The 23,492-nt window shown below is 42.4% G+C and overlaps 2 protein-coding genes across 3 annotated transcripts in view; one reads left to right on the forward strand and one right to left on the reverse strand.

The window, feature by feature from the left end:
• Positions 1 to 23,492, reverse strand: part of LOC134608777 (poly(rC)-binding protein 3-like) — a 1,002,469-nt gene that overhangs the window by 306,300 nt on the left and 672,677 nt on the right. The window lies entirely within an intron of this gene.
• Positions 1 to 23,492, forward strand: part of LOC134609402 (uncharacterized) — a 70,648-nt gene that overhangs the window by 38,723 nt on the left and 8,433 nt on the right. Inside the window, exon 4 of the mRNA XM_063453082.1 lies at positions 5,911 to 6,399. Coding sequence (XP_063309152.1) covers positions 5,911 to 6,399 — 489 coding nt within the window. The remainder of the gene's footprint in view (positions 1 to 5,910; positions 6,400 to 23,492) is intronic.

Below are 23,492 nucleotides of genomic sequence, written 5' to 3' on the forward strand. Positions count from 1 at the left end.
TCCGTGAATAACCCTGACATTTTCTTGTAATTGAAAGAAAGAAGTCTGGAAGCTACATACCATTGGACCTTCTAATTTACGTTAGGCGAGGAGAGCATACACTCACCATGAATCCTTTGCAATTACAATGAAGACATAGTCTCCCATTTACACCTCTCTCCAGTGCTCTCCTCTGAGTATACTTTCAATACCGTGCATTAACTGGAATTATTATAGATGGTTTATGATAGTGTTTATGAGACTATATGGCATTTTTTTAGATCCTAAAAATACACAGTTGCTTTACTTTGTTGTTCTTAAATAACTTACATGCTACACATTGTTTATTTACTAAATTATGAACTATGGACACCAGAAAATCAAATTGCAAAATCTGGGCCAATATAGTCAAATTTTGAAAGTATCCAAATCAGGAGAAATGAAAACAATTTGGAAAAAAATCATTGACACCATACACCATTTAGTGAATAAATGACTCACTATCCAGCAGTTACCCTTTGATTTATTAGTGTGCAAGAAACCCAGTGTAAGCAATAAAATGTTTTACAAGTGTTTTCTTTTACCCCATGAGATCCATAAGAACTAGTAATATATATGTTATATTTTGGTTTACTTTGGTGTTCCAGGTAAGTTTTCGGGGTCGTGTGTAAATATCTTGACAGTTTGCTAGCTTTTAGGCCAATGATTTAAATAGCATGCCTTTCCTTTCCTACACTAACCCTACACGTCTGTCTAGATATTATGTTGATTTATTTATGGTAAAGCAGATTATACACTATTTTTAAACCTTACATGAAAGTATATCTTCTACCTGGTCTGGATGCCAACATTTCAGAACTCATTGTATGTTTTCCATCTTCTAGAATTGTTAATTAGAATTTGTCAAATATAAAAAGCAACAAATGTGTGCCTCTCATAGAGCTTGAGCAATAATAATTTTTCTATTGTAAAACAAAGACTTAACAGCTCATATCACCTATCGAATATCTCTCAGTATGAGTAATGTCTAATTGTGTTTTTTTTCCTTTCCTCTTATCTGTGCTGGTAGCTCTTGACAATGTTTTGATTTAATGTTGTGATAAACATACACTTATCAGCACACCTGATTTAAATGTGTGAAAACACATGACAGTGTTTCTTGCAATAAGGTGCTTAGTAAATGATGGGGAAGATGGGGATCCATGACACAATTTCAGTGGCCTGTCTTATTTTTATGGCAACACTATAACCCATTCACTTCTAAGCACTTTTTGTTCAAATAAATTATAGTATAACATTTATTTGAAACATGGATTGTATAATTAACACATTTATAATAACACAGCAATGTTATGTATAGTTTGCTTTTCAGACTAATTTAAAGTAAACTTTTACTTCCCAGGATCTTTAATATTATGTGTATTTATCAGTAATATCTCCTGAAATGTTTTTTTTTGTGTTTGAATCAAATATATATTCCAGGAGAATATCAGTTCCATTTTACAAATAAAAATTATGTAAATATTTTTTTATTTTTAATGTCCTCATTCATCCTTTAAGAAAAAAAAATGGGTAATGAAAAGCTACAGCTTGTATATAGTATTCCTTCTCTTACAATATTTAACACAGCATATTAACTATTAGTACATAACCAAAATTCAATTTTTCTTGCATACAGTAGGCATAACTACAATAAATAAATACATAAATTAAAATGGTCAAATAGCCTGCTTGCACATATTTGTGATGCAATTACTAGCATTAAGAACTTATACTGCAATTACACTTAAATCATGTATTTAAAAAAAAAATATTTGCATTTAAAAAGTAATATAGTAATATTTTCAATATCTGGAATGATGAACTACAATGTAGATAACCAAAAAACAAATGCAAACACATACAAAAAACCTTATCACAAGGAGGTTAATAAACCAGCCTTTAGAGATTCTCCTAAAATTAGTGGTGCAAATAGGACACAGCTTTTTAAGCGAAACCAGCAATATACCCCTAACTATGGAAGTAGATATAGATCTTTAACAGACGATACAACAAATGATCATACTATTAAAAGTAAAATCAAACCCCATGCCCACCATTCATCCCATTCTTTTTTAGTACAGGATCAACCCCCCCGCCCACAAAGGTCCAAAAGACCGTGGGATCAGGGAGAAGGGGATGCCGAGCAGGAAGATCTTTGGACTTTGAAAAAAAGAGGGAAAAACCACCATTAGGTATTTTTAACCTCTCAAATAAAGTATTAACGAATAAAGAATTAGAAGTCCTCGATAAGCAGGGGCGGGCTGGGCCGGGGGGCAGGGAGGCAATTGCCCCCCAGGCCGCCCGAAATTATTTTAGGACCGGCCGCGGCGGGCCGGCCCTTTAAATGCTGCAGCCGCCGAGCGCTCTGTAAAGAGCGCTCAGACGGCTGCAGCTGCTTTTCCCTCCCCTCACCTCCCCTCCCCTGTAGGTGGCCGAGCTGCACTCCGGTCCGCGGTCCCGGCCGGAGTGATGGGAAGGTGCACACTGAGTGTGCACTTCCTGTCAGTCCGGCCGGGTACAGGAAACAGAAACTCCTGTTCCGCGCGGAACAGGAGTTTCTGTTTCCTGTACCCGGCCGGACTGACAGGAAGGTGCACACTGAGCACCTTCCTATCACTCCGGCCGGGACCGCGGACCGGAGTGCAGCTCGGCCACCTACAGGGGAGGGGGTAAGAAAAAGAGGGGGGGGGGGGGCGGAGAGAGAGAGTAAAAAGAGGGGGGGAGAGTAAGAAGAGGGGAGGGGGGAGAGTAAAAAGAGGGGAGGGGGGGAGAGTAAAAAGAGGGGAGGGGGGAGAGTAAAAAGAGGGGAGGGGGGAGAGTAAAAAGAGGGGAGGGGGGAGAGTAAAAAGAGGGGAGGGGGGAGAGTAAAAAGAGGGGAGGGGGGAGAGTAAAAAGAGGGGAGGGGGGGAGAGTAAAAAGAGGGGAGAGTAAAAAGAGGGGAGGGGGGAGAGTAAGAAGAGGGGAGGGGGGGGAGAGTAAGAAGAGGGGAGGGGGGGAGAGTAAGAAGAGGGGAGGGGGGGGAGAGTAAGGGGAGGGGGGGGAGAGTAAGGGGAGGGGGGGGAGAGTAAGAAGAGGGGAGGGGAGGAGGGGAGGGGAAGGGGGGAGAGTAAGAAGAGGGGAGGGGAGGGGGGAGAGTAAGAAGAGGGGAGGGGGGAGAGTAAGAAGAGGGGGGAGAGTAAGAAGAAGGGAGGGGGAGAGTAAGAAGAGGGAGGGGGAGAGTAAGAATAGGGGAGGGGGGAGAGTAAGAGGGAGGGGGGAGTAAGAAGAGGGAAGAGAGGGAGTAAGAAGAGGGAAGAGAGGGAGTAAGAAGAGGGGAGGGGGATAATAAGAGGGGAGGAGTAAGAAGAAGGGGGAAGTAAGAAGGAGGGGAGATAAGAAAAAGAGTGGGGAGTAATTAGAAGAAGGGGGTAAGAAGAAGAGGGGGGTAAGAAGAAGAAGGGGGAGTAAGAAGAAGAAAGGGGAGTAAGAAGAAGAAGGGGGAGTAAGAAGAAGAGGGGGGAGTAAGAAGAAGAGGGGGGAGTAAGAAGAAGAAGGGGGTAAGAAGAAGAATGGGGTAAGAAGAAGAAGGAAGGGGTAAGAAGAAGAAGAGGGGGTAAGAAGAAGTAGGAGGGTTAAGAAGAAGAAGGGGGTAAGAAGAAGAAGGGGGGTAAGAAGAAGAAGGGGGGTAAGAAGAAGAAGGGGTGAGTAAGAAGAACACAGGGAGGAGGGGGGGGTAAGAAGAACACAGGGGGGGTGAGAACACACAGAGGGAGGAGTGAGAAGAACACAGGGAGGGTGGAGGGGGGATGAGAAGAGCACAGGGAGGGTGGGTGAGTGTGAGAAGAGACCGCTAGGGGAGGGTGGGGGAGAGACCACTAAGGGGCAGGGGAGAGCTCTAAGGGACAGAAGGGACAGCTCTATAGGACAGGGGGCAAGACAGGGAGCTCTTTAACACTACGCACACACACACACACACACACACACACACACACACACAATGCACCCCTATACATACACAGAAACACAACATGCTTCCCTTACACACAGAGAAACACACAATGCATCCATTACACACACACACAAAGACAATGCATCATTTGCACACATACACAGAAACATACAATGCAAACCCTTACACACACATGCAAACACACACACTGTTTTTCTTACATACACACAGAAACACAATGCATCTCTTACACTCAATGCAAACACATACAGACACACACCTTGCATCCCTTATGCATACAAACACAGATTCACACAATGCATCCCTCACACACAACCAGAAACACATAATACATCCCTTATACACAAATACACACTGCTTCCACTACACACAAACACACTGCATCACCTGCACAAACTGATATCCCTATACACTACATACCATAAGCACACATATGAGATAACACATAACACATCCCCTACACACTCCACTCCCTGTGAGCGAGCTCATGGGTGGGTGGGTGGAACATATAAGTGGACTTATGAGTGGGCCTTATGGGCATACTCACCGTCAGGCACTGGGGCCCAGACCTTGAGCTGTGTAAGAGGCCCCCAAAAAATGGAGCTGCTTCCAATTCTCCCAGAACGTTGAATTTTGTGACCACAGTTGCAAACAGCCTCCAGAGGTCCTGTTCTACACCAGACCAGTGGAGCCAAACTGCAGCCCATCATCATCCTCATCTAATTGTAAGTAGGCAATCTAGTATATTATTAGTGACACTAATCTATAATTTACCTCACATTAAAGGGACACTATAGCTTAATGAAGTGGTTCTGGTGTCTATAGCTTGTCCCTGCAGGCTTTTTAATGTAAACACACACTGTGTGCAGCACTGGCGTTAGTTCATATGGCAGATCATATGGGTGGGGCATTGTGATGTCACATGGGGGGGCGGCAAATTTATATTTTGTCTAGGGCGGCAAAAATCCTTGCACCGGCTCTGATCCTGGGCAGGTGCACCAGTCTACTGGTGACCCACAGGAGGGGAGTGCACTGATTGCACTGCACTCTCCTCCTGCCCAGACCCGTCTTGACCGCAGTGCAAGTGCCCTCTGCCCCTAATTTACAGTGGCTCACACTCACAACAAGCAGTGCCTAGAGCCCTTTGCAGAGACGGAAACAAAGAGGTTCTGCGGCAGCTGGCCGTCCTGCAAGCATTACATTAAACAGCTGTTCCCCATGCAGCCACAGGTGGCGTTGTGCTGAGAGACTGATTACTCTTCACTTCCTCCCAGCCTACAGAGCAGCGCATGGGGGAGAGAGAGGAGGAGGCATGATTTAATCTTACAATAAATCCTCTAAGCAAACCTTTATAAATTTGGGGGGATCAGCTCTGTTTCCACAGTTTATTGGTGTTTACTCTGATGTCTGTATTAATATTGAGGGATGTCTAAGTAGTAACATCAGTGTGTGTCAGCAGGGCCAGCCGTTAGGGTGGGCAAGCTGTGCGGTCACGCAGGGTGCCATGACAACAGAGGCGCCCGGCGGCCAACACAGCTCACAAGTTGGGTACACCAGCATATTTAATTTAAACGATTCGCTGGTGGTCCACTGGTGCGCACCAGCAGTAGGTGCAGTCAGATCATATCCTCTCCCTCGTGGTTCCGGCGCTCAGTTAGTGAGTCAGAGCACAGGCTCAGAGATTCTCAGCCTGGCTCTGACAACATTGAAAGTCGCAGCCGTGAAGGAGCGGGTATGGCAAAGAGCTACTGATTAGCCTCATATCAATATCCATTATAAAACCAGAAAAAGGTGGGCATGGATGGTGAACTGATTTGGTGGCGCAATGGGCCACTTGACTGGTTTTGCCCCCCAGGCCTAAGGCTGCCAGCCCTCCCCTGTCGATAAGGGCCTAAAATTCGCACCAACTAGTTCCAACAAACCTTTTAATACTTTCATAGACATCCATAAATTCATTCGAAAAACTTTGCCTAAAGAAACATTTTAAAAAATTCCCTACCAATGAATTAAGAGATACCAACAGTGACAATTTTATACACACAAATCTGAAAGACAAATCCCATTTTTTTCCCAAAAATCACATTAGTGGCGAAATGAAGGTTTTTGAGAAATTGGTTACTAATGATGTGAGACAAATATCTAAAAAGAAAAGAAATAACCTAAATTATTCCCAAACTAAAGCTTTGAGAGATCTTCAACAAGATCATAATATCGTTATTAAGCCAGCAGACAAGGGTGGGGGCATCGTTGTGCTGAATGTTGCGGATTACATGGAGGAAGTATACAGACAGCTCAACGATGCCTCCACCTATACCAAACTTAAAGTGGATCCTACTCCAGAAATAAGAAAGAAATATACATCATTATTAAGTAAGGGTATGGAAGATGGAATTCTCAACAAGCAGGAATATAAATATCTAAATGTCTCGGTATGCCGTATACCAGTCCTCTACATCCTCCCAAAAATCCATAAGGACACAAAGAAACCCCCTGGAAGGCCTATAGTATCCGGGATAGGCTCCCTACTAAGTAGGTTATCTGAATATGTAGACAAACAACTTCAACCTTTGGTGATATCACAACCATCCTATCTCAGGGACTCCACACAGTTAATTAAGACCTTCCAATGGGAAGAGGATTACTATCTGGTCACATGTGATGTGACCAGTTTATATACTATTATTTCTCATGAGTTGGGTTGCACGGCTGTCAAGCACTTTTTGATGCATAGTAATAAGTTTGCTGAGAGCCAGATCGATTTTATCATAGATAGTATCCATTTAATCCTTACCAACAACTTTTTTTGTTTCGATGGTTCCTTTTTTTTACAGTTAGTCGGTACTGCGATGGGGACCAGATTCGCTCCCAGTTATGCTAATCTTTTTATGTCCCACTGGGAGGGTACCTTCCTCCCAGCTCGGGACATCACGGGAGCGGGTCTGGTCCTCTATCGCAGATATATCGACGACATCTTCTTTATATGGAAGGGGTCCAGAATGTCCTTGGATCTCTTCCTGGAGGGTCTTAATGACAACCATAACAACATTGTTCTGACTAGTCAAATCAGTCAAACATCGGTCCAGTTCTTAGATTTGGATATTTATGTCTCACATAATCATATTTCCACCAGAACCTATTTCAAATTAGTGGATGTCAATGGGTACATTGACACCACGAGTTGTCATCACGATCCGTGGTTGCGCAATGTGCCCAAGAGCCAATTTAACCGGATTTTTTAAAATTGCAGTGACATTAAAGATTATGAGGAACAGGCGGGACGTTTGAAAAATTTCTTCATTGAAAAGAAATACGATCCAAGTATTTTGGATCATCAAATTCAGGAAACCAGACAACTAAATAGAGAGTCCCTATTAGAATATAAGGATAAAATAGTAACTAAACAAACACAGGAACCTCTTTTAATTTTAGATTATAGTGGTGACGCTAAACATATAAAATCTATTGTTCAGAAGTACTGGCACATCCTGAGAACCGATGAGGGTCTTAATAACATCATTGGTGAAAAAACAAAAATTGTATATAGGGGTACTAAAAATTTACAAACGCTACTGGTCAAAAACCACATAAAACACATACCGCTAATACCAATGTTTTTAACCAAAAATATGGCTTCTATCCATGCAAAATGTGCACAGCCTGTAAAAGAATAAAATTTAAGAAAGATACACAAACTAAATTCATCTCCAATATATCTAAAAAGGAGTATAAGATTAATTCTATTCTTACATGCCATTTTAGTAATGTGATATACCTCCTCTGGTGCCCTTGTGGACTCCAGTATCTGGGAATGACTACGAGGACTTTAAAAACCCGCATACTGGAACACTTGGGCAACATACAGAGGGGGTATGCCAAACACAGTGTCTCTGCACATTTTTCACAATGCCACAACAGTGACCCATCATATGTCAATTTCACTGCCATTGCCCAAAAGAAAAAAGATTGGAGGGGTGAAGATAATTTTAAAGAACTTTGTAAAATTGAAAGTAGGTGGATTTTTGAATTAAATACCCTATCCCCCTACGGTTTAAATTTAGATTTTGAGTTGGCTCATTTTTTTATAACTTCATAATTTTTTATCGTTTTTTATAGAGACTCCTTTTTTTAGTTCTTTTCCACCCACCAATCGTATTCTATATGGGCCACATTTATACCACTTAGATGGGATCATTTTGTATTATGCACCTACATGCTGTTTAATATATACATATATTTTTTCTTTTTTTGTATATATTTTTTTCTCTTTTTGTATATATTATTATATTGCTGCTGCTTTAATATTGTTAATTTTTATCCTATTTTATTTTATTCTATTTTATTTTATTGCATTTTAGTAATTACTGTTTATATGTATGCATTTTTTAAGATATGACAGATGTCCATCCTCAATATGGAACTCCTCTGCCCTTGTTGGACAAATGTACTAATTAATTCCATACTGATATTGTACATTATGTACTTATAATGTCCTTTCCTTTATGCATACTATTGCATTATTTCCGCTATTTTGTATATATAATTATGTCACTTTCAATAATGTAAGTCCCTTTTTATGCGAGCATGCTAAGAACTATACCAGATGCCCATCTACAAGATGGAGTTTCCAGCCTCGAATGGGCAAATGCATTAAACACAATCAAGCTGGAAAACGAGCGCCGAAATACCGGAAGTGATGTCAGACGCCGGCCACCCGAACTTCCGCCCATGTGACCGGCAATCAGAATAGCGGAGAATTTAAAACGGAACAGCAACTGGATGATTTTATGCACTGATGAAAACTCGGACTGAGTTGAAACGCGTCTGTATGACTGTGATTCTGTGAGTCACCATATGGGACCTGCACAGTTACTATTTTAATTTCCATTTACAATAAATCTATACTTTTTTATCATCACTCTGCTGCTGTTCCTTCTACCTCTGGGGGATATCATCCAGGATTCTCCAGCAAAACCTTTTGAGGCACCCTTGGGCACTAAATACAGAGCCTGGTACGGCTCTGAAATCCGTGAGTGTATCCAATTACCTCCATATTTCTCTCTTTGTATGTACAGTCTAGACTATGTACCTTTTTTATTATTGTAGGTACTGACTACATGGGACATCCCCCACATATATCTGTACATGTATAAGTATTATTTTATATTTTTATACACAGGGAGTGTTGTGTGTATTTTGGCACTTGTTGCTTCTAATACTTTTCTTACATTTTGACTTTAGGGTGTTGGGGAACACCTTTTTCACTCCAGTACTGTGTTTTTGTTTTTACTGTGTAAGCGCCATTCACTTCCTTTTTTTATTGTGTCTATAATGTTAGGCTAACAGTGAAATAGGAGAACTCATTCACCACTCCCACCTGACTGTAAGGAATAATATGTCTCACTGAAACCTTCACTGTTTGGAAGTAAAAGGGGACTGTCATTCTCAGCACATTTCTCTATAGTATACATGAAGGCAAATCAAATTTTCATTTTGAATGGTAATGCATACCATAACTGAACTTGAAAAGTGGCTTGTAGTTGCATGCTGATTTAAGATTTAAAGAGGTGGCACTGTTAATTGTAAGTCATGCAAAACATTATATTTAAGTAAGTTCAAATGTGTAAGTATTCAATATTTTCATTTAATATGCATTTCTCCAGGAAATCTGTACTTTACTGCATACCGAAAACTGATAGGTCAACTTTATCAACCAATGTATTGTATTAGATATAAATAATTGAATCGCTCAATCAATCAATCAATCAATCAATAAGATGTCTCCTGTCTGGGTACTGGATTAGGTAACTTTCATTTTTTATTATATATATTTGAAACAAATTAGGTCCAAGACAATATATTTATTTTTAAAATAAGAGTGGTAGTTTAAAGGGAAAGTATGCGTTCCATAACCCATAAAGACAACAGTATGTAGTCAAACTATTTTTAAATAGTTTGGCACTGAACTGCATCCCTTGGATGTTCATGGGCCTTCTGGTTGTCTGGATATTGCTAGTAGAAGCTCCCATTCTGTTTTAGCACTATTTGTTTTTTTTTGGACATTGTTGGCTATGAGTGTCAGCTGAACCTGTTTGGAAATGGCAAATATGACTATTTACTATGTGCTAGAAAACTCATGACACCATAATCACTACATTGGACTGTAGTGGTTACAGTATTTGGACTGCTCCTTTAATTCAAATGGGGGGTTACCTTCTGTCCCCATTTAGTGAATACACCGCTTAATGTCGCTTATTAAGTATTTATTTCTTGGACACATATAATAAGTCATAAATAATATTAACAATTTAACTTGTGCAGAACGCATTTTTTTCTGTGTTACTAATGAATTCTTGTGTAATGTGATAAAGATAAAAAAGATCAACTAATCATGCTGACATTGTCCGTTTATAACATGGAATTTATTAAATTGCATTTTCATTCTTGTGTTATATAGTTTTTGTTTTTTGGTCACTAGCACAATCTGGACACCAATTTAAACACGCATCACCCTATCTCCAAACACAGATTTAATTCCCTGCTGCTTGGTTTATACAATAAACAATCTTCTTTATTGTTCAGTGGTTTGGGGGAAACAATTATTGGCATCTTTTTAACTGCTTTTATTGATCTCAGTTTATATAAAAGAGCTGTCCTATAAAAATTATACAACCCTAGGATATGACACATTTTTTTCAATGGCATCTCTGATACTTTCTGTTACTGCAGAGCATCTGCTGTGATTATTTCCTGTTTTCCTTAAACAGTGAGAGCTTTCATTGGGTTGGAAGCCAGAGGTTAGTGCAAACAAATAATTTTACTCTGCAGTGGGCAAGGGTGGAAAAGAACAAAGTAAAACAGCTAACTGCAGTATTCGTGCCTGATATGAAACACTGGAACAGAATGCTCGTGGCTACAAATGTGACCTAGATTCTATTTTTTTCTGTGTTTCAGACATCATTACAATTTCAAGTCTTAATTTCTTAGAAACACAATATCAGGAAGGACAGGCCAGCTTGTGGATTTACGGAAAAAAATGATTTGCACTGGTGATTTAAAAGTAAATGGCTTACAGTTAGAATTATTGTACTACAGAAAGAATAGAAATAGACTTTTCTTCTCCGTAAACCTGACTCAGTCTTGTGTATAAATACTGTGCCATTTCTTCAAAACAAGGAATTTAATGCACACTCCCCTCTGACAATGACTATGTGATTCTCACAAGACAATCTAACAGGTTCTGGTTCTATTTTTGCTGTAGGAAAAAAGGCAATTTTATTTTTTTTCATAAATCAATACCTTTCAGCTTTACTACATGGCAGATTGAGATATTGTTTCAGTTTTGTCTTTACACTCGATGCTATTTGCCATCTCTGAGGATAAAAAAAAGGTCTGGCTTAAACTTCAGATGACTTGGAGCAAGACTTGGAACAAAAGCAAGACAATAATGATGCTCTATCAGATGTGATGAATGAGAATGGTTTAAAATTATAGCGCTGTCAATCACACGGTGTATTTTCTTATTGAGTCAGGCTGTTCACTAGTATGTTGTACCTGACCTCTTGATTCATCCCTCTAGATATGTGAGTTGTCAGCTCTCACTGAATAAGCAAGACCAGAATGTCCTAAACCTCTAAAGAACCATTTGTTTTACATTTGCAAGCGTGCTAATTCAACATTGAACATTCAACATTCAACATAAAATCTGGACCAAATTCAAACAGTTTGGGCAATGTCCAGAAATTGCATTCCAAATTGCCCTCTACAGCCCTGTATGGTTTTGTCATACAACGTTTGGTGGATTACCCTGTGAATGAAAAAGTCCTGTAACAGTTAAATTGCTACTTTTACCCAACGTTTAAATACACATCATGGTCCCTGCAAGCATTGTTATCCACTATTTACCTGCATGTCACAGGTCATGAAAGGGGTTAATGAATTGTAGTAGAAACACTGCGGGCCATTTGTTAAGCAGCCAATAATCCATGAAAGACTACAATGATCAAAAGGCACAAATGATTTAAAGTGCAAGGAGCACAACATTCGCAAATCTAACAATAAAGCATTAATTCCGAACCTAATTGGAATCAAATTCCACTCTTGAATAAATTAGAGCAGATTACAAGAAGTACTATACTCAGATAAAATAATAATAATAATAATAATAATATATATATATATATATCAAGTGTACAAGTAGTTCTATCAGATTGGTAACATTCCAAACAAAGTCAAATCTCCCACTGGAACAGAGATATCGAGATGAGACTAGAAATTTTATAACATGACAGGAGGCTTCGTATTTGCTTAAGTCTCTCTTTACTAGAACTCCACAGCAGCATAGAAAAACAACCAATCTGAAAAAAGTTAGGTACTATAAAACTCCCCTTCCCATGCATCATTTCCTCTTTCTTTGCTGCTCCGCAGACAGTACAGGTCAGAGTACCACTGCCTCCTGCTTATAGTGGGTGGCTTTGGGATTTTAATTATATTTTCAGTGTTTCACTTATTTTTTATTTGGGGACTTGTTTGTGTGTTTCACTTTATGCACCTCTGCCTATTGCTCTGGTGTTTGAGGGGAGTTTAGGTTTCTTGGTCATCTGTTCATCTCCCCTGGGGATTCTTTGCCCTCTCTGTCCCCTTAAATTTTCCTCCTCTGTCCCACTTCATTCCTCTGGTCGCGGGGTTCTGTGTTAATGCTCACACCCGCCGACCGGAGGCTTTACACGTGGCCGCCTGCCGCGGCCTGCTTATCCACGGACCACATGTCCGCCGGAGGAGGAGGGAGCATTAACGCTGCCCCACTTGTGTTTTCTTCTCCTCCGGTCGCGGGTACTATGATACCGCCGACTGGAGTCTCAGCACGTGGCTGCCTACCGCGGCCAGCTCAATCTGTGGACTGCATGTGTCCGCCGGGGGAGGACAGAGCAGTTACGCCGCTCGCCCCCCCGACCCCTCTCCTCACCTCACTTCACAGTCGGAGGATTCCCCGGCGGATTGCTTCAGTTTGGCCATGTTTTTTCTTCAGAGGTGACTATTAGTTTTCTTTCAGTATATTTCTCACAGCTTACTGTGCCTTATGGTTTTTTACATGTCAGATTTCTGTGTTTCTGTGACATGTGTTATTGGCATATTTTGTCTAAGATTGCTGTGTGTTTAATTGGCATATATACCTAAGGTTGCTGTGGATTTTGCTGACAGTGTATTTCACAGATTGCTGTGTGTTTTACTGACAGTGTGTATCACAGATTGCTGTGTGTTTTTCTGACAGTGTATTTCTAGATTTAGTTTTTCTGACAGTGTATATCGCAGTTTGCTGTGTGTTTGACTGACAGTGTATATCGCAGTTTGCTGTGTGTTTGACTGACAGCGTATATCTCAGTTTGCTGTGTGTTTGACTGACAGTGTATATCACAGTTTGCTGTGTGTTTGACTGACAGTGTATATCGCAGTTTGCTGTGTGTTTGACTGACAGCGTATATCTCAGTTTGCTGTGTGTTTGACTGACAGTGTATATCGCAGTTTGCTGTGTGTTTGACTGACAGTGTATATCGCAGTTTGCTGTGTGTTTGACTGACAGCGTATATCTCAGTTTGCTGTGTGTTTGACTGACAGTGTATATCGCAGTTTGATGTGTGTTTGACTGACAGTGTATATTGCAGTTTGCTGTGATTTTGACTGACAGTGTATATCACAGTTTGCTGTGTGTTTGACTGACAGTGTATATCGCAGTTTGATGTGTGTTTGACTGACAGGGTATATCACAGGTTGCTGTGAGTTTTGCTGGCGGTGTACATCTCAGATCGCTGAGAGTTTTGCGTTCTACTGTCAGGGTGTAACACAGATTACTGTGAGCTCGGTTATACAGGCTCTGTACAAGGGTATACAGTGCCGATTAGCTCTAGGATTCATATGCTTCTCAGTATATATTCTTTCTGGTCCAGCTATGAGGTCTCAGATGGGACTACTCTGGTATGAATTCTCTGTCCATGGCATATATATAGCTATCAGACCTGGCTCTGTCTCAAACTGGTATGGGAGACCAGTCTACGCTGATACGATACAATTTTATCAGGTTCTTGGGGGAATTCCTTGAGTTGGCTATGTTTAGCCCTGCTCCTCGAGGGTCCGTGATTACGATACCCTACAGGTGGTATGATGATGGCAATCTATAATGATGCTACGGTATTTCAAACAGATCTGTGTGAGCATGTGCATACCTATCCTCAGTTCAAGGACAGTATCGCTCAGCGTATCTTACATTCATGGACATGTTGGTCAAGCCAAGAGCCTAAGTACTAGCCGAGAGCCAAAGTACGAGCCGAGAGCAAAAGTACGATCCGAGTGCAAAAGTGCTAGCCATGAGCCGAGGTACTTGCCAAGCTAAGGTACTAGTCAAAGCCATGAGCCAATGTGCTAGCCAAGGGCCAGAGTACTAGCCAAGAGCAAAAGTACAAGTCAAGAGCTGAAGTACTAACCGAGCTGGAGTACTACCAAAAGCCAAAGTACTAGCCAAGAGCAAAAGTACTAAACTGGAATACTTCCGCTTATACCCAATACAGCTGTAATACCACTATTTGCCTGCTGGGCACATAGGGACTGCCAGTCCCGGTTCAGGTTTATTCACACAGCATTACGCTGTCTAAAAGGGTTGGTGTCTAGGGGTCCTATGTCACAGGATGCTCTGAAGATCGGCTATTTTTTAGGGACCTCTACCCAACTCAGAGGTCCCCATTGCTCATTCAATACCCATCGTAACGCACTACGGAATTGGATGGCGCTATCTAAATACATGTTATAATAATATAACAATAATACACAACCCAGGATTGGCCTGCTATGTCTGTGCCCCATTGATTGGCCTGCTATGTCTGTGCCCCATTGATTGGCCTGCTATGTCTGTGCCCATTAGAACAGCCTGCTATGTCTGTGCCCATTAGAATGGCCTGCTATGTCTGTGCCCATTAGAACGGCCTGCTATGTCTGTGCCCATCAGAACGGCCTGCTATGACTGTGCCCATCAGAACGGCCTGCTATGTCTGTGCCCATCAGAACGGCCTGCTATGTCTGTGCCCATTTAAACGGCCTGCTATGTCTGTGCCTATTTGCTTGGCCAACTATTCTGTGTCCATTCGTTTGGCCTGCGGGGCCTGTGCCCTACTCACGGGCCTGGACGATTGGTGCCGAACCCCTTTTTGGCCGCTGGCCTGGGGGAATATCACTGAGGAACACCCAGTGCCCACCAGTGACATGGAGATAGGCAGGTGTCAAGCACCATTGCCATACTATCCAAGAAGACGCCAGTATACGGCCATCTGAATATGGTGGGAAGGGTGAAGGCCCTAAACCTCATGCCTGAAGGGCTAGGTTTCTTATGAAGACCCCGGACACGTCCTCGGTTTACACCAAACCGGCAACGGCACATCTCCAAGGAGAACTTCGCACAGGCAAGGACCGGTACTCGGACACCTACAGGAGTACGCAGTGTTTTTCCTTGTCTTTAACATCTGCTTTTTGCCTTCTCTCTGAGATAGAATTGGCATATTTTCTCTTATATACGTTATTGTTGCTTTTTTGTTTTTCATGACTTATTTTTCCTTTCGCTTGGGTCGTCGAGAGGCCTGACTAGACCTCCCCCGGCCTCCCGGGCACTCGTGGATTGCGGAGTACGTCTCCAGCTTTCCTCAGACTACCAACGGTCTTCCTGGACCCCGCGCGCGCGTACGGGATCCGGACAGTCAGTTGGTAGTTTTTTCCATCGTTGTTTCCGAAGATTGCCCTCAGACTTATGCTGACATTAATAATTGGTGTGCCCTGCAGTTGACCACCCCGAGTCTTTAGGGACTCTAGTTTGGATCACAGGAGGGTGCGGCCCTCCATCACCTCGATCCGAGTATATTTATTTGCAGAAGCAGAGGGCGAACCCCACTCATATACAGTACAGGGTGCTGATTTGTTATTAGAGGGCGCAGCCCCTCCCTTGACCTCAACCAGATACTGGGCTGGATGCGGAGGACATGTTTGGAGGACACATTCTTGTAGAGAGAACCGGCCACGGAGGTAGACTCTGCTGTTGGTTATTAACGGGTGCGGCCCGCTCAGGCTAGCAGCTGGACGCTATCACAGTATGCGATCACATTGGTAGAGAGCGCGGCTCTCTCATACACTCGCCGCTCTACAGTGCCGGCCATTTGTTCATCACACAGGCTTGTACCTGTGCAAGACATTGATGACTACATAGAGGGGCGTCCCTCCTACATTCATTTAGATCTGACATCCATACTACTGATTTCGTTATAGAGGACTGCCTGGTCATGCAAATACGTTGAAACAGCAAATACGAAGCCTCCTGTCATGTTATAAAATTGTAGATTATGCTAGCTTTAGTGTACCTATAAGCTTAATTTTATTAATGACAGGAGGCGAGTATTTCCCACCCATTCTTATCCCTCCCAGGGCCGGCGCGTCCATAAGGCGGCTCAGGCGGCCGCCTTAGGGCGCACCGGCCCGGGGGCGCAAAAGTCCGGGTGACCGGCAGGAGGGAAGCGCACAGTGCCCCTCTCCTGACGGTCACTTCTTGTAGCGTGGCCGAGCGCAAGCCGGCAGTGCCGCGGACTGTGTGGAGGGGGCGGGATATGAACACGTCATATCCCTGCTCCCTCTGTAGCACACAGCGCGGCTGGCGCCCAGCAGGGGCGGAGCTACCGCCGGCCCCCTCACGTCAGCATGGGAGGAAGTCTTCCCAAGAAGAGAGCAGAGTGGAGGCAGAGAGGAGGGGGGCTGGGCAGGACCAGCTCCTCCAACTCCCAACTACCTCAGGCAGCACTTTGGATCTCAGGTAAGCCACCCTCCTGAACCTGTCTGTCAGTGTGTGTATGTGTGTCTGTCTGTCAGTGTGTGTATGTGTGTCTGTCTGTCAGTGTGTGTGTATGTCTGTCTGTCAGTGTGTGTATGTCTGTCTGTCAGTGTGTGTGTGTGTATGTCTGTCTGTCAGTGTGTGTGTCTGTCTGTCAGTGTGTGTGTATGTCTGTCAGTGTTTGTGTGTATATGTCTGTCTGTCAGTGTGTGTGTATTTCTGTCTGTCAGTGTGTGTGCATTTCTGTCAGTGTGTGTATTTCTGTCAGTGTGTGTGTCTGTCTGTCTGTCTCTCAGTGTGTCTGTCTGTCTGTCTGTGTGTGTGTGCCTGTCTGTCAGTGTGTAAGTGTGTGAGTGTATGTCTGTCAGTGTGTGTGTGTGTCTGTATGTCAGTGTTTGTGTGTGTGTATGTGTCTGTCTGTCAGTGTGTGTGTATGTCTGTCAGTGTTTGTGTGTATATGTAAAGTTAGCATTTAGTAATTGTAAAAAAAACCAGAGTGAGGAAGACAGAATGACCTATAAGATTAGGCAGAAAGAGGCTAAGCAAGTTATAAGAGCTTCCAAATCACACACAGAAGAGAAAATAGCACAGTCAGTAAAAAAGGGGGACAAAACTTTTTTTAGATACATAAATGAGAAAAGAAAAGTAAAACAAGGATTAGTTAGATTAAAAACAAAAGAAGGAAGGTATGTAGATGAGGATAAAGGTCTAGCTGACTGCCTCAATGAATATTTTTGTTCGGTATTTACAGCTGAAAATGAAGGAAAGGGACCTCTGTTAAAAAAAAGGATAAATTAGTCATTTATTACACGTGAGTTTACAGAGGAAGAGGTTCTATTTCAACTGTCAAAAGTAAAGACAAATAAGTCAATGGGACCTGATGGAATACACCCAAAGCTATTAAAAGAGCTTAGTGGTGTACTAGCAAAACCATTAACAGATTTATTTAACCAATCATTGTTAACAGGAGTAGTCCCAGAAGATTGTAAGTTAGCGAATGTTGTGCCCATTCACAAGAAAGGTAATAGGGAGGAGTCGGGCAACTATAGGCCAGTAAGCCTTACTTCAGTAGTGGGGAAAGTGATGGAAACCATGTTAAAGGATAGGATTGTTGAACATCTAAAAACACATGGATTTCAAGATCAGAGACAACATGGGTTTACTTCAGGGAGATCATGCCAAACTAATCTTATTGATTTTTTTGATTGGGTAACTAAAATTATAGATCAGGGTGGTGCAGTAGACATTGCTTACCTAGATTTCAGTAAGGCTTTTGACACTGTTGCACATAGAAGGCTTATCAATAAACTGCAATCTTTGAGTTTGGATTCCAATATTGTTGAATGGGTAAGGCAGTGGCTGAGTGACAGGCAACAGAGGGTTGTAGTCAATGGAGTATATTCGAAGCTTGGGCTTGTCACCAGTGGGGTACCTCAGGGATCTGTACTTGGACCCATTCTCTTTAATATTTTTATAAGTGATATTGCAGAAGGTCTTGATGGTAAGGTGTGTCTTTTTGCGGATGATACTAAGATATGTAACAGGGTTGATGTTCCAGGAGGGATAAGCCAAATGGCAAATGATTTAGGTAAACTAGAAAAATGGTCAGAGTTGTGGCAACTGACATTTAATGTGGATAAGTGCAAGATAATGCATCTTGGACGTAAAAACCCAAGGGCAGAGTACAGAATATTTGATAGAGTCCTAACCTCAACATCTGAGGAAAGGGATTTAGGGGTGATTATTTCTGAGGACTTAAAGGTAGGCAGACAATGTAATATAGCAGCAGGAAATGCTAGCAGAATGCTTGGTTGTATAGGGAGAGGTATTAGCAGTAGAAAGAGGGAAGTGCTCATGCCATTGTACAGAACACTGGTGAGACCTCACTTGGAGTACTGTACACAGTACTGGAGACCATATCTTCAGAAGGATATTGATACCTTAGAGAGAGTTCAAAGAAGGGCTACTAAACTGGTTCATGGATTGCAGGATAAAACTTACCAGGAAAGGTTAAAGGATCTTAATATGTATAGCTTGGTGGAAAGACGAGACAGGGGGGATATGATAGAAACATTTAAATACATAAAGGGAATCAACACAGTAAAGGAGGAGACTATATTTAAAAGAAGAAAAACTACCACAACCAGAGGACATAGTCTAAAATTACAAGGACAAAGGTTTAAAAATAATATCAGGAAGTATTACTTTACTGAGAGGGTAGTGGATGCATGGAATAGCCTTCCAGCTGAAGTGGTAGAGGTTAACACAGTAAAGGAGTTTAAGCATGCGTGGGATAGGCATAAGGCTATCCTAACTATAAGATAATGCCAGGGACTAATGAAAGTATTTAGAAAACTGGGCAGACTAGATGGGCCGAATGGTTCTTATCTGCCGTCACATTCTATGTTTCTATGTTTCTATGTCTGTCAGTGTGTGTGTATATGTCTGTCTGTCAGTGTGTGTATGTCTGTCAGTCAGTGTGTGTGTGTGTGTATATGTCTGTCAGTGTGTGTGTATATCTGTCTGTCAGTGTGTGTGTATATGTGTCTCAGTGTGTGTGTGTGTCTGTCTGTCAGTGTGTGTGTGTGTGTATATGTCTGTCTGTCAGTGTGTGTGTGTATGTCTGTCTGTATCATTCTGTATGTATGTCTCTATATGCCTCTCTGTTTCTTTATGTCTGTGTCTGTATTTCTGTGTTTGCCTGTGTCTGTATGAATGTATCGGGAAGTAAGAAATACATAAGAGGGGTTGTAGGAGCACACTAAAGGGCACAAAGGGGCCAAAGGGGTAAGACATTGAAGAGGTTGGATATGCAACACTAATGGGGGTAAGAAATTAAAAAGGGGGCTACGAGACACAGAGGTGAAGATGCATTGTTTATTTTTTGGGGGGAGTCAAAATGCATCTTCGCCTGTGTAGTCAAAAATCCTAGCACCGGCCCTGGCTTCACCTATTCAATATCAAGGCCAGTACCTACAGCTTGTCCCAGATCTCTCATGGTCGTCCCAAATACAGAAAACTGAATTTTAAATACCGATGGGGGTTTACATTTGACCTGATAATCATCTATAAATACAGGACGTTGATTCCTTCTTAAACGTCCTCAATTTGTCTGATACTGATGTGCAGGACTAGTATTTAAAAATGAATTCTCCTACACCTCCACTACTTTCGCAGACACTGATGTTGCAACACTAAGTGAGGAAACGTCATATGGAGACACGGCAATCTGCCAACCATCTTCCACCTCATAAAACTGAAACTTGGTCCCTTGAACTGTCTGGTTCTAAAGGTATTGGTATCGTTCTCATGATAGATCCTGCTAGTATTAGACTCAAAAATGAATGCTCCAGAAAATGTGCATTAGATCAAACTAGGTATAGCTGGGTATCAGGCCTTGTGTCAGGCCTTCTCTCACCCTACTACTACCTCTCTTCCTACTACCTCCTACAGCTATGTTTCCTCCATAATTGTTCTCTGAAGCTGCCCCGCTGGTTTCCTATTCTTTCTCTGTTATGTACTTTCCTTTCCTTCTCTTACTTTATGTTCTATTCTCTCAGGCTCTGATACCCATATTTAAATTAATGGCATTTGCCATTGCTGGCATGACGAGGCTAAATATCTGTTCAGTAAGATTTCTGCCACATTTACTAATCATAAATATATAGATTATAAATGTATAGATTATTCCCTGAAGGGGAACAAAAAAGGCAATGCTGCAGCATTTAAAATAAAATCCAGATTCCTAGATGCAAAATCAATACCAAAAAACCCTAATAAACCTGAAGTGGACTGCGATCCCGCACATGAAATACGATGCATCTCCACATCCAAGAGATGGGGGGCTAAGGCTCTGCTGCCCGTTGTAAGAGACCCAGAAATCTCCCTGAGGAGAGTGGTATTGTGTTTGTCTGCAGAACTGTTTGTTTTGGTTCTTGATGTTATGCAAGATAAAGTTCTGGTTTTACACAAAAAAAAATGATGCACCTCCATGGACAAGTAGCAGCTGAAGTTAGTCAGGGCAGAACATTTCATGTGCAAAGCAACAGTATCACTTGGAAAAGAACTAAATACAACATGGAGAAGAGATTTTATTTGTACTCGAGGAGAGACACAGGAAAACAGCCTGCTCTCAATGTGGTGAAACACAATAACACAGCAAATAAAACACACAAATAGCAATTAAAAATCAATGCTAACCTAAAAATAAAACAACTATTCAAGCAAAACTGACTGAACCTGCATATGAAAAATAATGCCATTGAAAAGACGTGTTGCACCTAAAGTCAAGCAGGGCAGCACATTTCATGTGCAGAGTGACATGTTCAGTAAAACAAAATTAATGTAAACCGTCTTTAAAAAGGCAGCACAGGGAAAGTGCCTGCCTGCAGTGTGGTGAAACACAGAAAGCAGACTAATGTTGTGGTGGAATCTCGGTAAAAATAAATTTAGTAGGCCGAGATTACCACGTGGCATGTGTACGTGCATATGCTGACGTATCGATCAGTTGGTTGCACGAGGCAAGATACGATCAGTAGTGTACGGAGCATGTGCAAGAATACAGGATGTAGTATTCCCCTCCTCCATTGTGCTGGACAAGCCATGCGGTCAAGCAGGAAGTTAATTCTTATTTGTATTGATTGGTCAAGAGAATGTGCGGGTGGAGCTTAATATGGGAGGAGTTATGTACCTATATAAGGAGCCTGCACTATTGTCCGGGGCTCAGAACTTGCTGTATTTTGGTGACATTAGTCCCTCTGAGTCCCGATCGGTGATCCAATAAAGAATCTCTTCCTTCCTGAAGAAACCTGTGTCCATCTCTCTGTGCTTGGCTTCCGTCAGTTTCTCCGGTATCATTTGGTGCATTGGACGGGAAGCTCATCGTTCAACGGTAGCTGAGAGGCAGAGGCGTGAGACGGTCTATCTTTGCCCACGTTCTCTACGGCTGCACCCCTGAACTTCTGCGTGGACTTCCCTTCGTCTCGGCGCCACTGGTCTGTTGTCCAGGAGATCATCGGCCTCTACGTAAGAAGTGCTGGGGTGTCCCCGTCGATGAGTGTGAACTCAGGTTCGGGAACGAGGAGGTAAGACAACTGCTGTTTAAGACGGCAGACCCACAAGGGGTATACCGATTGTGCGGTAGGCCCATAAGGGGTTATTTGTGTATGGAATCTGCCCCCTCTGTCGGAGGGAAGGAGCGAAGGCGCACCGCTCAATCGAATGCTCTTTAGTCAGACCGTTTGATTTGGTTAGTCAGGCGGGGTTCTGGTGTAAATAGCCCTAGCCGGACACCGGTGTCTTGTCTAGACTAGCGTTCTAGGGTGTATATTTTGTTCGCTAGGTCGGAGGGACCGGGAGACTAAGCGGCGTCTGTGTAAATTCGGTTCGCTAGCTCTCAACCTATCTTGGCTAAGTGGGAAGGCATGTAAATTTGGAACCCACTAGATTTTTGATAGTAATCGACTAAGAGGCGTCTGTGTAAATTCGGTCCTCTAGCTTGCTATATGTGGTGCTTGGGCAGTGTGGCTAACCAAAACGGATGTAGATAGTTTTAGGTAGTCCATTCAAGGTACTGGCCAATAGTTTAGTTGGGAATTGTAAATGTGTTAAAGATTGTTTAGTAAAGTGTATATCTTGTTAGATAGCGCGAGCTCAGCCGTCTAGCGAGAGTGTTAATAGTGTGTTGCTGTATCATAGTGCACGGTACCATAACCCTGTATATTTACTGACACTGTATATAAGTACTAATCACTGTCGTCCATTGCATGTTTAACACCATAACCACTAATAATTGTATTGTGACCTTAAATTGTGCTTTGACCTATGCTAACCGTACTGTAACCGCTATTTGTAAAAGACGATGTTACTGGGGTGTGTTATAGACGGGTAATTCATATATAGAGAATTATAGCGTGGGTGACTGTATAGTTTCGCCAAAGGGCATAATATTGATTATCTAGTGACTGGTGTAACAGCTGTGTGTGTACGGGAATTCCCTGAGTGTTTATTGTGTTATTGTGTACGTTTCACTTGGTAACCGTACCACGTGGTGCTGTTGCCAGAGGAAACGGGTGTGACTGTTGAAAAGTACGTGTGCATAGTATTCGTTGTCAACGACGTTCCATTGATAAGTATGGGTGCGTCGGAGTCAACGATTCCAGATCCCTTAGGTTGTATGGTAAAGAATTTTAAAAAGGGATTCAAAACATGTGATTTTGGGGTTAAAATGTCTCCTGTACGTTTGGTCACTTTGTGTACTAGGGAGTGGCCTACTTTGGTTGCGGCATGGCCGCCACGTGGCAGTTTGGATCCAACTCTGGTACAGCGCGTACACGTGGCTGTATCGGGTAGGCCTGAACTTTACGGGCAGTTTCCTTATATTGATTGTTGGAGACAGGCCGTAAATGACTCGCCAAAATGGATTCAGACATGCCACGAGGAGCAATGTCGCCTCATGGTGGCTAGGACTTGTTTGTCCACTAGGACTGGTGTTAGGCCCATTTTGGACATGCCCCCTGAGTCCGAGATCCCTTTGCCGCCCCCTTACTTTCCTTTAAGAGGAAGTGACGCGAATGCAGGAAGTCCTGCACCCCTTCCCCCATTGCCCCCATCCACTTCCGCTTCCTCCTCCAGTACAGAATCCACCCCCTCTCGTACTAAATCTCCTCT

The sequence above is a fragment of the Pelobates fuscus genome, chromosome 4 (genome assembly GCF_036172605.1).
Source record: "Pelobates fuscus isolate aPelFus1 chromosome 4, aPelFus1.pri, whole genome shotgun sequence".
In the NCBI taxonomy this organism is placed as follows: domain Eukaryota; kingdom Metazoa; phylum Chordata; class Amphibia; order Anura; family Pelobatidae; genus Pelobates; species Pelobates fuscus.